Source organism: Peromyscus maniculatus, chromosome 5 (assembly GCF_049852395.1).
Source record: "Peromyscus maniculatus bairdii isolate BWxNUB_F1_BW_parent chromosome 5, HU_Pman_BW_mat_3.1, whole genome shotgun sequence".
In the NCBI taxonomy this organism is placed as follows: Eukaryota; Metazoa; Chordata; class Mammalia; order Rodentia; family Cricetidae; genus Peromyscus; species Peromyscus maniculatus.
Window position 1 is genome coordinate 27,951,451 of NC_134856.1, and position 14,185 is coordinate 27,965,635.

Consider the following 14,185-nt stretch of genomic DNA (forward strand, 5'->3'; position numbering starts at 1 on the left):
CAGCCTGAGCAGATTGTACTTATGAACACACGCACACACACACACACCATCACCACCATCACCACCAATAGTTAATGAAAAAAAAAGAGGTTGCAAATTTGAAAGAGAGCAAAGAGGGGTATTGGGAGGGTTTGGAGGGAGGAAAGGGAAAGGGGAAATGATGTCATTATATTATAATGTGAAAAATAAAAGAAATAAAAAAATCATGCCAAGGGGGTAGAATAACGTAATTATAGTATAATTTAAAATAAAAACTATTGTAAAACCTTTAAAAACTAAGTTAAAAAACACAAGGATCTTAGAATAAGAAAATTTAAAGAAAAGCAACTTCTGGAACCAGGTTATAATTTTAAAGAGGAATTCCCAGTTGAGGAAGGTGTAGGACGAATTAGGAGCCAGTAACAGCGATGTCTCCAATGCTCATGCCTCAAGTCCCAACGGTGTGCCACTTCTTTCTTCAGAAGAGAATGTTAGATGAGAGAGCAACAGAATTGTCCTAAGAGAAATTTACCAAAGATGGGTGACATGTACCCAAGGGAGAGGGCCTCATGCTTCCAAATTCTGGCAGTGGTAGGAGGATTTATCTACCTTTCTAGTATGTCAGACCCATGAGCACAAGTCAAGGGGCATAGCTGGACAGTGGAGACAGACTTCTCAGGTAAGGCCAGGTGGCGGTGGGGTCACCCAGACCTACAAATGCAAACCTTCTGCTGCCACAGCTCTGGCATTAGCCTGGTTTTGCATGGTTTAAATAACCCAAAGACTGTTCACAGGCGTCTCAAATGATCAGTAAAGACAAAACACAAACAGAAGCACAGCAGAGAAGCCTAGTTACATTCCTGAGGAGAGGTGCACTCAGTGTGCTCTGGAAAGTTAAGCCTGGTCACACCACCAGCTACCAAGCACTGTGAGTGGAATCTAAAAGAAGGCTAGTTTTTGTCGGAGCAATCAAGAATTCTCTTTTATTGAACCAAGGCAGCAGATAGAGAAGGAGATTCTCAGAGTGGGGGGAAAAAAGAAAATAAGAAACAAACCTCTCAACCTGAGGGAACTGGAGTCATTATTATTATTTCCCAACGAAGCTAGTTTTAGTTTCTGAAGAAATACTTTATTCTGTAGGAAGTAACTTGTTACTTGTGTTGTACAAAATAGGTGAAGCCTGGTGATGTGTATTTGAATGAGGAAATTGAAAATCCACACTCAAATTCTTCCTTTTTCTTTTAGAATTTGGTTGCAATGATGTATTGGTTTCTCTCTTTCAGATATTTCCCATTTGGGCATTATGTTTGTTTTGAATAAGCTGCAGAAGGTGCTGAATGTGTTTCCTGATGTCTGTGAGAGCCAGGTTCATATGATCACTTTAAGTAAGGCTAACAGAAGGGTACACACTGGTGGTCTTCTTCTTTTGACGTGGGTATGGAACATATAAAGAACATATTTTAATGCTTTTATCCTATTTGTCTCATCCAATTGTTTGCTGTGACTAGAAATGGGAGTTTAATACAGTATTTTAAGGGTTTCTACCTTTAAAAAAAATCACAGGCCGACTCGTAGACTATAAATGCACAATCTGCAAATTGTCCTACAGAGAGATGGCCACCCCAAGTCTCTCCCCAGCACCCTTACTGCTGTGGTCCTGCCCCTGAAAAGAGTCCCGAGGCTCCTGGAGTCAGAGTAGGCTAGGCAATATGGGAACCTGCATGGGGATGGAGATTGACGTCCTATACATCCTCTCCTAAAAGCCATAGGTTTTTAAACAAGAATCCCAGAGCCAGGTGTAACTTAACCTCTTTATGAGCATTGGTAAGGCAAACCCAAGAGATTACTCCCCCCTCAACAAGGCCTGACACTCATCGTTTCTCACAGGAACTAGAGGATAACACCCCGTTGCTGAAGGTACCACATCCCTTGACTACAAGACAGAGAGATCAGGCTGGAAGTGAAGAGGGAGCTTCCCTGCTGCTGACTAGCTTTCTGGGTGCTGAACGTGCTATGAGGGCTGCTTAGGGAGAAAGGGCATGAGTGGTTTCACCCAGCTGTGAATCCTATAAACCACAATATCATCCTGTCAGACAAGGTGTGCCTACTGAAGCCACAATGGCATGGCTGTTATAGGAGTAACCCAATTCTCTTTGAGTAGACATGAGGCTTACCCCTAGGAGGGAATCCTTGTCTGATAAGGTAAAAAACAAACAAACAAACAAGCAAAACTCATGGTTGATGAGGTCTTCAGCCCTAGTGGAGAACTTATGACTGTTTATTACCCTTCTTTAGCTTATCATAACGCCAAACTTCCTTTTAAGTATCTACTTTTAGACCCATATACAAGTGCTCATCTCAGCCTTAACCAGAGATGCTTCTCTTTGTAAGGGGGTGATGGTGAATACAGAGATGCCTGGCTGCTCAAGGTGCTGAGAGTAATCGACAGTTGAATGCTCAGCCTTAGACAAGACGTTTATACCACCGCCTCAAAGGTTCAGGGAACATGGCAGAAGAGGAGGCAGAAAAGATGTAAGAACAAGAAAAGGGGAAGAAGGGCTGTGACGCGCTAGCTCCTTCCAGGAGCTCTGGCTGCATGCAATGGGCCTGTCAGCAGTTACATGGATTCAGCAGGGCTTGGGAAGGTCCTACCTCTCCCTCCTGAACGACTGGTTCCTGATGGACTCTGGGGGAACGGAAGACATCATCTGCAGTTCGTTAGCCACAGATAAGTCCTCTGGGCTCCAGTGGACAGTTCCAAACCCATCATCACAGAGATGGCCCTGGTTAAACTCAGTGAGTCACAAAAAAAAAAAAAAGACACTAAAGTGGAGTAGGGACTTGCAGGCAAGAGGAGGTACAAAGGGGCTAGGCAGGAACTCAGAGAGGGTGGGGGTAGCAATAATCCAGATATACTATGTACATGTATGAAATTGTCAAAAAACAAGTTAAATGAAGGGTTTTTTTGTTTTGTTTTGTTTTTAAACCTTGCTTGCTAGCCAGTTGGATGATTCCATTATTGTCACTTCATATTTATGATTATTAAGCTATAGAAAAAGTATCCAATCACAATAGAATATGAGGGCTTGGTTATGAAGATGACATTTTCATATTCTTTAAAAGCTCATGAATGAGGAATGCAAGCAAAGTATACAATAGAAAATGGCTCGGTACTACACTCTGGGTGCAACATGAAGCCAACAAGAACCAAGAGCTGTGAGACCAAGTCATGGCACTTCCTGAAGAATAGTGCAGGAGTCATAAAGCCAAGAGTATAATTTTTCAGTCCCTGTGAACCTTCACATGACATCTCACTGAGAACAGTGTCCTTGCAGTCCAACTAGCTGGTGTGCTTGTCTGTTTTGGTGCTTGGCGTTCACATCTTATTTCTCTGATATAATTTACATTTGGCCTCAGTGAGAAAGTGCATGGGAATCCTGCTACTGATCTCATTCTCATCAACGATGTAGCTCACATCATTGGCATTTAAATGGCTATAACTGCATGCCGGGGTTAACACTGCTGTTAAGTTGAATGAGGAAAAGCATTTGTTTCTATTGCTGTGTCTGTGATTGCATTATGAATTACCTTTTCCTGTAAAAACACACATTTCCTTGATTGTGAGGATGTCTTGGGTATGGGAAGTTAATACTATTCTGGAGAATTCAGTCCAAGTTCATAGGCCCCCAACCGAGCCTTCCAGAACCAAACAATTGCAGTTGCTTCAGGACTGAGTGCTGTGGATATCACTCTATATAAATAAAACACTGATGGCCAGTGACCAGGCAGGAAGTATAGGCGGGACAAAGAGAGAGGAGCATTGGGAAACAGGAAGAAGGAGGGGAGACACTGCAGCCACCGCCAGGACAAGCAGCATGTAAAGACACCGGTAAGCCACCAGCCACGTGGCAAGGTATAGATTTATAAAAATGGGTTAATTTAAGATAAAAGAACAGTTAGCAAGAAGCCTGCCACGGCCATATAGTTTATCAGTAATATAAGCATCTGAGTGATTATTTTATATGTGGATTGTGGAACTGCGGGGCTTGGTGAAACCTGGAGAGAAGCCTTCCAGCTACAAATGGCGCCCAACGGCTCGATTTTCCACCTTAAACCTGAGAATATTTAATAACCAATTCTAAACTGATCCCAAACCAGGTTCCTGCTTCTTGTCTCATACAGGCAGCTAGACGCCACAAAACGAAGGTTTGAACACTGGCGGGTTCCTGGCGTTTGCGTTTGACTGGCAGTATGGCAGAAATGAGGCGTCTGCCAGTGGCACATTACGCTGTGTGGTAGATTTAGTCTTTACTAGTATTAAAAAAAAAAAAAGGTTTCTGGGCTACACGCTGCTTTGATAAAAGCTTAGACCCACTATTTCTGAGACTTGATGACTCACAAAACTGGCGGAAAACGCCATGTTGGTAAGCTGAGATGGGCAGAGCCAGCAGCCACAGCGCCTTTTCAGTCTTACAATACTGCAGTTTAAAGCAATTGATTCACAATACGTAGGCTTAAAAGAGACAAAAAAAAAGATAAATTAATATAAAAAAGCCACATAAAGATGAATATTACACAGACAATCTGGATTGTGTTGTCTTTGGGATTTTTAACTACAAAAAAACATTTGATCGAAAAAGATGCTGAATTAAACCATTAGGTATATTTTAAAGGTACCTTGACTTCAAAATTTGGATTTAAGGATATGTTGCTTTGGAAAAGAGGTTCTGCTTTTGTTTCCACAGAAAGCCAGAGGCTATGGATTTGTTCCAGATTAAGATACATCAGATTTGACCAGCCAAGACTACCTGAAAGGTCTCTGATGACACCATGGCCCAGATGATCCAACATCCAGAATCGTTTCAAGGCAACTGGCTCAGACGATACAGTCTCACGGACTACTCCATGAACCTAAAATTTTCTTTGTATCCCCATAAGATACTGCGCCCCCCTCCAGCAGGAAGTAGTAAGAGAAGCTACGCCCAAATTCCCAAATATACCAAGCTGGCTTTAAAGATGTGTAAAAGTTAAAACCTTCCTTTTTAAAAAAAGAAAAGGGGAAGTGCTGTGGGATGTTCTGTATGTCCTGTGGGAGCCCTTCTTGGGTTCTTTGTGGCGGTACCCAGAAGGTCCGCATAGAGGATGATTAGGACCATGGGCCTGAGTGCAGGTGTCTGAGATGGTCTGCACTTGGCTGTGCTGGGGGATGGTCTGTATGTCAAGTTGTTCTGATTGATCAATAAATAAAACCTGATCGGCTGTGGCTAGGCAGGAAGGATAGGCGGGACTAACAGAGAGGAGAAATAAAAGGACAGGAAGGCAGAAGGACTGACTGCAGCCGCCGCCATGACCAGCAGCATGTGAAGATGCCGGTAAGCCACCAGCCACGTGGCAAGGTATAGATTTATGGAAATGGACTAATTTAAGCTATAAGCACAGTTAGCAAGAAGCCTGCCACGGCCATACAGTTTGTAAGCAATATAAGTCTCTGTGTTTACTTGGTTGGGTCTGAGCGGCTGTGGGACTGGCGGGTGACAAAGATTTGTCCTGACTGTGGGCAAGGCGGAAAACTCTAGCAACAGCAACTGGTTCACACAATACAGCCTCACGGACTACCCCATAGGCCTAAAATTTTCTTTGCGTCCCCATAAGATACAGCGCCCCCACTCCAGCAGGAAGTAGTAAGAGATGCTATGCCCAAATTCCCAAATATACCAAGCTGGCTTTAGTGGTGGAATTGGCTCACTCCCCCTCTAAACCCAGACATATTGCTTTAAAAAAAATGATTAAGAGATTCTTGTGTCCCAAATCAAAAGAGCCCTCTGGTGTGGGACAGAGAAAAACCAATATTTTTATTTAAAACAGGTTGATTATAAATGTGATCTCTTTCTAAAAAAGAAAAGGGGATATGATATATATATAGGAGGATATAGAGATGATAAGATAAAAGGGTAGATTAATGAACCTACTTTTAAAGAAAAACTTGTTTAAAATGTTTTACATTGGTATAGATTTTAGTTTATGTTTAAAATGTTTTACATTGGTATAGATTTTAGTTTATGTTTAAAATGTTTTACATTGGTATAAATTTTAGTTTATTGATACAAACTTGAAGTTAATTTTGTTATATTGCATATATATATATATATTTCTATTCTTGTTTGAGGTATTATGTTTATGTAACTCATTTAAAATTATAATGGATAATTAAATAATAGATTAATAATTAGTCATCTATGATAATCATATCTGTAGCCATGTTAGTTAAGTCTTCTAGGTATACATAGATATATTTCAGATAGATAGGTAATCTTCAAACACTTCATAGACCTAGAGAATATGGCATTTAAATAACTTAGAATTCTGTTGACGTGAGACACAATTGCTCCTGGCTACACCAATTTGATCCAGAGAGAATGTTGGGCTTCTAAGACATTTCCATTTGGAAGTTTGTCTTCTTGGCACAAAATGGCCTACTGGACAAAGAACTGCCCTTGCCTTGACGGCTGACAGTACGAATGCAATGCTGTCCTTTCTGGACAAGCGGGACACAAGGAAAGCGACCACTGTACTCTGCCAAGACAGGGTAAGATGGTTTTTCAGAATTCCTGCTTATGAAAATGGTCTGTCAGATACTCTAGGCCTGTAGCCAATTTGAATGCTGAAAAACATTAGGTGACTGTCCAGGCTGCCAGCTGTCTTGGTCTACTCTTGCAAGATTCCTGAAAGTTGCTTGCATCCATCTACCATTTCTCAGGTACCATTATGTTCCTTCTCAGGTCTTTGATGTGGTTAAAGACTAAATAGTTGTAATTTCCTCAGTTATGATAAAAGATAAGTTAGATATAAAACCTTAAACTCACAAATATAAGATAGATAGGACATCTTCTTTAATATTGTAACTGTAATTCTTGCTCGATAATTGTTTTGTTATATGTACTTTACCATGTTAAAGTTAAAACCTTCCTTTTTAAAAAAAAAAGAAGAAAGGGGAAGTGCTGTGGATATCGTTCTATATAAATAAAACACTGATGGCCAGTGACCAGGCAGGAAGTATAGGCGGGACAAAGAGAGAGGAGCATTGGGAAACAGGAAGAAGGAGGGGAGACACTGCAGCCACCGCCAGGACAGGCAGCATGTAAAGACGCTGGTAAACCACCAGCCACGTGGCAAGGTATAGATTTATAAAAATGGGTTAATTTAAGATAAAAGAACAGTTAGCAAGAAGCCTGCCATGGCCATTCAGTTTATCAGTAATATAAGCGTCTGAGTGATTATTTTATATGTGGATTGTGGAACTGCGGGGCTTGGTGAAACCTGGAGAGAAGCCCTCCAGCTACAACTGAGTCATTTTATTTAGGTGTAATAAACTTGATTTTTTTTCTCTCTCAGTTTTTAAATTTGGGAGACTCGATGTTGGAAGGGGAGAGCAGGCTGTATGAATCATTCCCCCCATCTCCCAGTATTAGAAAAGTCTGAAGGTGCCTGTTCTTGCCATGGTCCCTCTAGAGGAACAAAGGCCAGTGGTTTGCTAGTGAGTCACCTTTCCCATCCATCTGAGGATCTCAGTGCTCTCTCTGCTCCATTCCCTTAGGGGGTCATGTGCTCTGCTTAAGAGTGTTGGCAGCTCCTGGAGCTAATGATTTGTTTGGAGGATGGAAGTCTCCGAGGTGCCAATAACCGCATTGCTTTCATAATGTAGCTTTCCGATCTTTGATCTTTTTTCTTTCTTTCTGTTTCTGAATACACGGGACCCTCAATAGCAAGATTAAAGATGCCTCGTCCTCAAGGAAGGTGGAAGTTGAAAACTTAAAAGCTGCTCAGATTTCCAAATAATATTCTTGTACTTTTTCATTTTGTCAACATCCTGTTTGGTGAGCACCATCCTTCATTCATGTGATAATTGGATGGTAATCCAAATAGTGTGGCATCATAGGCTTCCCAAGGACGCATTGAACACAAGCTTAAAACGTGCTTAGTGCAAACTAGCTTGTGGTCGAGCTTACAGCTACATCTTGAATTCTATTTGATTTAAACATTTACCTGGCGCCTTGCAGATGTCAAATATCACATCTTCCTTCCTAGAAAATACCCAGAGTGCGGAATGTGTGTTTGAGAGACCCATGCTCTTAACTGAGCAGTTAGGGCGATTAAAAAAAATAGTAGTCATGGTAGAAAATGAACTGAAATGGCTTGAAGAGAATGAATGAAGCCATTGAGACCAGAGCAGAGAGCATTTTCAAGTGGAAGGAGCCTCAGGCACCCTCACCTAAGGACCTGGCTGAACTGAGCTAGAAGGAAGGTGTTCATTAGGAGTGCAAGGGGGGTAGGGAGTGTATGTAGTCAGGAAAGGACCAGTTTAGAAAGGTCAAGAGGCCTTTAACCAGAACTCAGTGAAGAGCCAGTGAGGAGATTTTTGTTTTTTTGCTTGTTTGGTTTTGGTTTTTTTTTGAGACAGGGTTTCTCAGTTTCTCTGTGTAGTTTTGGTGCCTGTCCTAGATCTCACTCTGTAGACCAGGCTGGCCTCGAACTCACAGAGATCCTCCTGGGTCTGCCTCCCCAGTGCTGGGATTAAAGCATGAGCCACCACTGCCTGGCCCAGTGAGGAGTTTTAAGCAGAGTAAAAATGGAGCATCTTAAGGCAGATGTTAGTGTGCTTTGAACTAAAAATACGCTAATGCAAACTATCATGTGTGGGCTGGAGAGAAGGCACAGATGTTGAGAGCACTGACTGCTCTTCCAGAGGTCCTGAGTTCAATTCCCAGCACCCACATGGTGGCTCACAACCATCTATAATGAGATCTGGTGCCCTCTTCTGGCCTGCAGTCATACATGCTGTATACATAATAAATAAATAAATCTTAAAAAAAAAAAGAAAAAAAAAGAGTAATTCTTTAGAATTTTCTTAAAAAAAAAACTATCATGTGCATTTAAATAATTTCCTGTAGGTTTATTTCATGAAGAAGAGTTACTCTTCACAATGCATAATGTGACAGCAGATGAGAACTCAGTGCTTACTCATACTTGTCTGAACAGTTGTTAATTTTTACTTCTACAGGGAAGTAGCTAATCCTGGCACAGAGCTCTGAGTCACGTGAGATGAGCAGGGCTGGTTGTGATTTCTACAGCACTCTGAGGAAGGCTACCCCGCACCCCCATGCAGACCATGAGCTTTAGTGTTGAATCACATGGGCAAATGGATGATTTGCTTCTGCTCCCAAGTCCTTCAGAAGAAAATATAACCTCTCAAAACACCAAAGAGCCACAAATGTAAGAGGTAGGGATGAACAAAAGTGGAAGAAGGCTTTTTGAAAGCTGGAAACGAGGCACTGACAGACACACCTGGATTCCATCAGAACATGGCTTTTCTGGCCCCAAGAGAATTCTTTTTCACAGTATCATCAGGATAGTAAGAGTTTATTCAAGACCAACCAGAGACTTTGAACAGCTCAGCTTATCCTCTGCAGACTGTATCTTTTATCAGTGTAAGACGGCTAACATGTGTAGATGTAACCAACCGTCTTATTAAATAAGAAACACAGAAACAATGTAAAAGAGAAAGCCGAGAAGTCAGAGCTCAGAGCTAAAATCTCACCCTTCCTCCTGCTGTCCCAGCTTCGCGAAAAGAGACCTACTTCCTGTCGGTTCGTTTTTTTAAAGTATGTTGTTCTGCCTTCTCATTGGTTGTAAACCCAAATACATGACTGCCTCGTCACTGTCTGAATGTACAGCCCCCTAGGTCTTAAAGGCATATGTCTCCAATGCTGGCTGTATCCCTGAACACACAGAGATCTTATGGGATTAAAGGCGTGTGCCACCACCGCCACACTCTTGCTATGGCTCTAATAGCTCTGACCCTGAACACACAGATATCTATGGGATTAAAGGTGTGTGCCACCACCGCCACACTCTTGCTATGGCTCTAATAGCTCTGACTCCCAGACAACTTTATTTATTAACATACAATCAAAATAATAATTCAGTACAATTAGATTACCACCACAAACATGGATCATTTCCCCTGTCTTAGATCCTGATATTCTGGGCAGAAAACACAAAAATCTAAGATGTAGGTGTTGGAATTCCTGGCCACTTCCTCAGCTACATGACCGCACATCACAGTTCAGAAGCCAAGCAAGGGGCCTTACATCCTATGTAAGCCGTGGGATTGCGTAACTTGCGCTCAGCATGATCACGCTGCTGATTGGTGAGTTTTCCCTTTCCAATCCCTCGCCATTTCCCACACTGCAGCCTGAGATATATTTCTCTCTGTTGGAGCCCCAGGGGGTCCTTGGGCTGTGTACACCATGACTCATTCTCTCTTGATGAGGCACTGAATGCTGTCCGAACCCCCCCCCCCCCCGGGGGGGGGGGAGGGTCCTCCGGGTTCGCACATCCTGGCCCTTATTCTCTGGCTTGACAAAGCATTGAATGATTTGTGCCAATTCACAGATCCTTCCCTAACCTCAGGGATGCCTGAGACTGGGGTCTTGGATCCCGTTTGTTATTTTAGTTTTTCATTTTCTTCTCTTGGCTGCAGTAATGGGACATAAAGGCTTCCTCCTCTTGGTCCTACTCCTCCTCTGAAAAATATCTTAAATATCCCTGGGATACTCATAAATATGGCCATGTAATGGCTGCTTGGACCCCGATATTCCATGGGAATTATCTAACTTCTGCCAGCGAACAGGCAAATGAAAAGAGTTACCTTATCCCCACGCTTTTACCTAAGCTCTGAACCCTCCCTTTCTGAGTCTTTCTCTCCTGCCCATGTACAACCTGAACCCGAGGAATCTCTGACTCCAAAGAACCTCCACCTATCTGACCTCCACTCTGCTCTCTGGTATCAGGCAGACCGTTCTAACTGCACAACTCTGGCTCCCACATTCACTCTTATTGTCACCGTTCCCAGCTGCCCTGAGAAGCACAGACGGGTCTGGAAACAGGCTAGGATGCACGCAAGTGAGTTTCCGATCAGGACCCACATTGGGGTTACAATAACCTGGTTATTACACTATCATCTGGCTCTCTAGCTACAGACAACTTCTTCTTGAGGCTTCCCTCAAACCAGTAAACTATAAAAGCTAAAAAACGTAATTCAAGATACGGAATAAAATCTGTCTTATGTCTTCCAGAGCTTCCTGACATCAGGGCTAACTTAAGTCCTGGAGAGAGGGCCCCTCACCCCACAGGCAGAAGTCTCAGTTGTGGCATTTAAGGTACCATGGGAGAGATGAGAAAGCCCGTGAACAGAATTGCCAAATGCTGGCACATGCTATTTGAGCGGCTGCCTGAAGGCTTCCAGGTCCCTGTTCTAAGTGTGGTAGAAAAGGCCACTGGGCTTGTGTGTGTCCTGCCCCACTTGGGCCATCAATTAAGCCTTGTCTGAAGTGCCACCGAGAGGGACATTTGTCAGCTGACTGCCCCCATGCACCTCATGGCATGGGGAAATCAAAGACCTCCAGCAGACCTCCTAGGCTTGGCCATGGGCTCCCAGGGAACCCAGGATGCATCATGGGGAGATCCGTCTCCAATTTTGGACACTGAGCCACTTACTCAGTCCTGAGGGAGTTTTGGGGTTTCACATCTCCTCATTTTCCTATTGTGAGGTTAGGGGGGCAGCCTTACCTATCTCATCAGACCCCATCACTTAATTGTATTTTCAGGGGCATCCCTCTTACACACACATTTTTAGTGGTGCCAACCTGCCCTGTGCCCCTAATGGGAAGAGATATTTTAGCTAAGGTAGGAGCTTTCATTTCATTTGCTCCCACCAGTTGCCTCACTCCAGACCTGTCAGAAGTGCCTCTTCTCCTCCTCATGCACAGTGCCACAGACAGGGCCCTGCTCTCTCTCGTTTCAGAGGACATCACTCCACAAGCTCTTCCTTCCTGGTTCCCTCTCCTAATTAACTACTCAGCTAATTGTTACAGGACCACCATAGACCTGGAGTCCAAGGACAATCAAGTATACCCAGGTCGTAAGGAACAGTAACAGTCCAGAGGTATTTACACCCCAAGACCCAAAAGTGTCTGGGCTCTGCAAAAAACAGACTTTAATATAACAATCTATTACTGTTAGCCCTCAGCAATTGATCACCTGTGTCTCCTAAATGCTAAACAGATGCCTTAAAATAATCTGTCTCAGATAAAGCTTATCTCAGGTAAAACTTAAGAGCATGTTCCAAATATCTGCCCCCCACTAACACTAACCAATACAGCAGGGTACTAAAACATTACAACATCATAGTCACAAGCTCAAGATGTTAAATTTCCCATGGCTGCTTCTTAATATGTTTAAAAATTCTTCCGAGCTCCATAGAATCTACCTGGACAGGTCAGCGAGCTTCGGAGCCAGCTTGAATCTACCTGGATAGCACCTTGTCAGATAATTCCCAAAGCAGCAGATGACAATCCACTAACCCAGGACACCTGGCTACCTCAGAAGCCCCCTTTCCCTGTCCCCCAAGAGTTAACCATGTCCACTGAGTCAGCTGGAAGCAGTTTCAGGAGACACAGTGCCCCCATCTCCGTTTACCCACCTTTTTTTATAATAAGCAAAGAGTCTGGAATGTTGGAATTCCTGGCTATTTCTCCAGCTACATGACTGCACATGTGCAGTTCAGTAGCCAAGCAAGGGGCCTTACATCCTATGTAATCTGTGCATCGCGTGATCACGTAATTTGCACGCAGTATGATCATGCAATCTATGCGCATGCGTGGCATAGCTCTGTAAGCCCATATACACATGTGCAGGGGAATGCATAAAAACCGGGTCACAGACTCCTCCCCTATCTTTTCTTCCCACCCCACCCCCATGCACGTCTTCCACAGGCCTGATAACATTCTCTTCTGTCCCTTCCTTCTCCTAATAAAACTCTTATAGTGGGTTTTGTCGTACCTCGTGGATTTTCTCACACAGTAACAGTGCTGCTTAATAAATAACATTGTGCTGCCGCATTAAAGCCAACAGTAGGTAGCTCCAAGCTGTGGAATGAACTCTTAAGGATCTAACAATGAGCTAAAAAAGTTTGGTATTCAGGGTGGGCAAGATGGCTCAATGGGTAAAGGTGATTGCCACCAAGCTTGATGACCTAAGCTTCATGCCTAGAGTCTGATGAAGTTAACATCCAACACTGACCCTTACACTAGCCTAGTTGTTTATAATAAAATAATTTAATTATTCATAAGAAAATTAGAAACATTGTTATAAAATATTTTCAAGATTATAAAAATAACATTAGCTACTTATTATCAGTAAAGTACATCATCCATCCCAGTGTCTCGACAGTTGCTCTCATCTGCATGCTGTGTGACTGGATAGTATTAAAAGGCGTAAGTTGATTTCACATGCCTTACTCCTTATTTAAATTATTCCTTACAACTGGTCAGTACATAGTGTGGTCTCCAAGATGACTGGGAAGTGCCAGCTCAAGGATGGTGAATTATTGGTAGGACAGATCACCCCCACTGGTGTATGCTTCCCATAAACAGTACTAGTATGATTGGCAGGAGAGTACACCCAACTGCCAATGTAGTAACAAATGAACGAAAACAAAATTACCAAGCAAGTTCAAGTCACCATCATGTGAACAAACCTTTCCAACAGAAATACCTTCGCTGACATGGATAACACAAAATCTAAACGCCAAAGCCTTACCCAGAATTGGGTCGTATTTGATTTGAGTTCTACTCTCCTTCCAGGACAGCAGGCAGTTGAGGCTGTCCATGTCTGCAGATTCGATGTAGTTCTTCATCATCACCATCATCTGGTGGGCTCTCGCTATCCCGAAGTGAACTTTGGTTTCATCCATCAGCTCCGTTTTCATGAGCTCCACTGTGGTACGGAAAGCTTGCTGGAAGTACTCGGAAGCCTTGCTGTACTGCCCCTAGTGAGCAAGAGAGAATACTTTTTTATTTCTTACCTCACCCATTTCACATATTTGCTCATCTCACCTCAGCACACCCATTTTTGAAGAGAAAGAGCAGGCAAGCTGGCTTTTCATCCGAAGGCTGTCTTCTGCGAGCAGTGGTCACCTGATGGTCAGAATCTTGAAATTAATTTGGTTAGAAAGCTACAACTATGGCTGAAACACCTGAAGCGCACAGCAGCAGGGGGAAGCGGGGAAGCGAGCCGGCTGCCGCGATTTCAGCACCACGTTACTAATTATGGCACTGTGTGTATCCAGTGAAATGTCTTCAGCTGT

General features: G+C 43.1%; 1 protein-coding gene across 2 annotated transcripts in view; it reads right to left on the reverse strand.

Moving 5' to 3' along the window:
• The window catches only part of Ttc29 (tetratricopeptide repeat domain 29), a 203,686-nt gene that overhangs the window by 50,319 nt on the left and 139,182 nt on the right, over positions 1 to 14,185 (reverse strand). For both annotated transcript variants that reach the window (XM_006971720.4, XM_042277511.2), the window contains one exon: positions 13,639 to 13,867. In XM_006971720.4, coding sequence (XP_006971782.1) covers positions 13,639 to 13,867 — 229 coding nt within the window. The remainder of the gene's footprint in view (positions 1 to 13,638; positions 13,868 to 14,185) is intronic.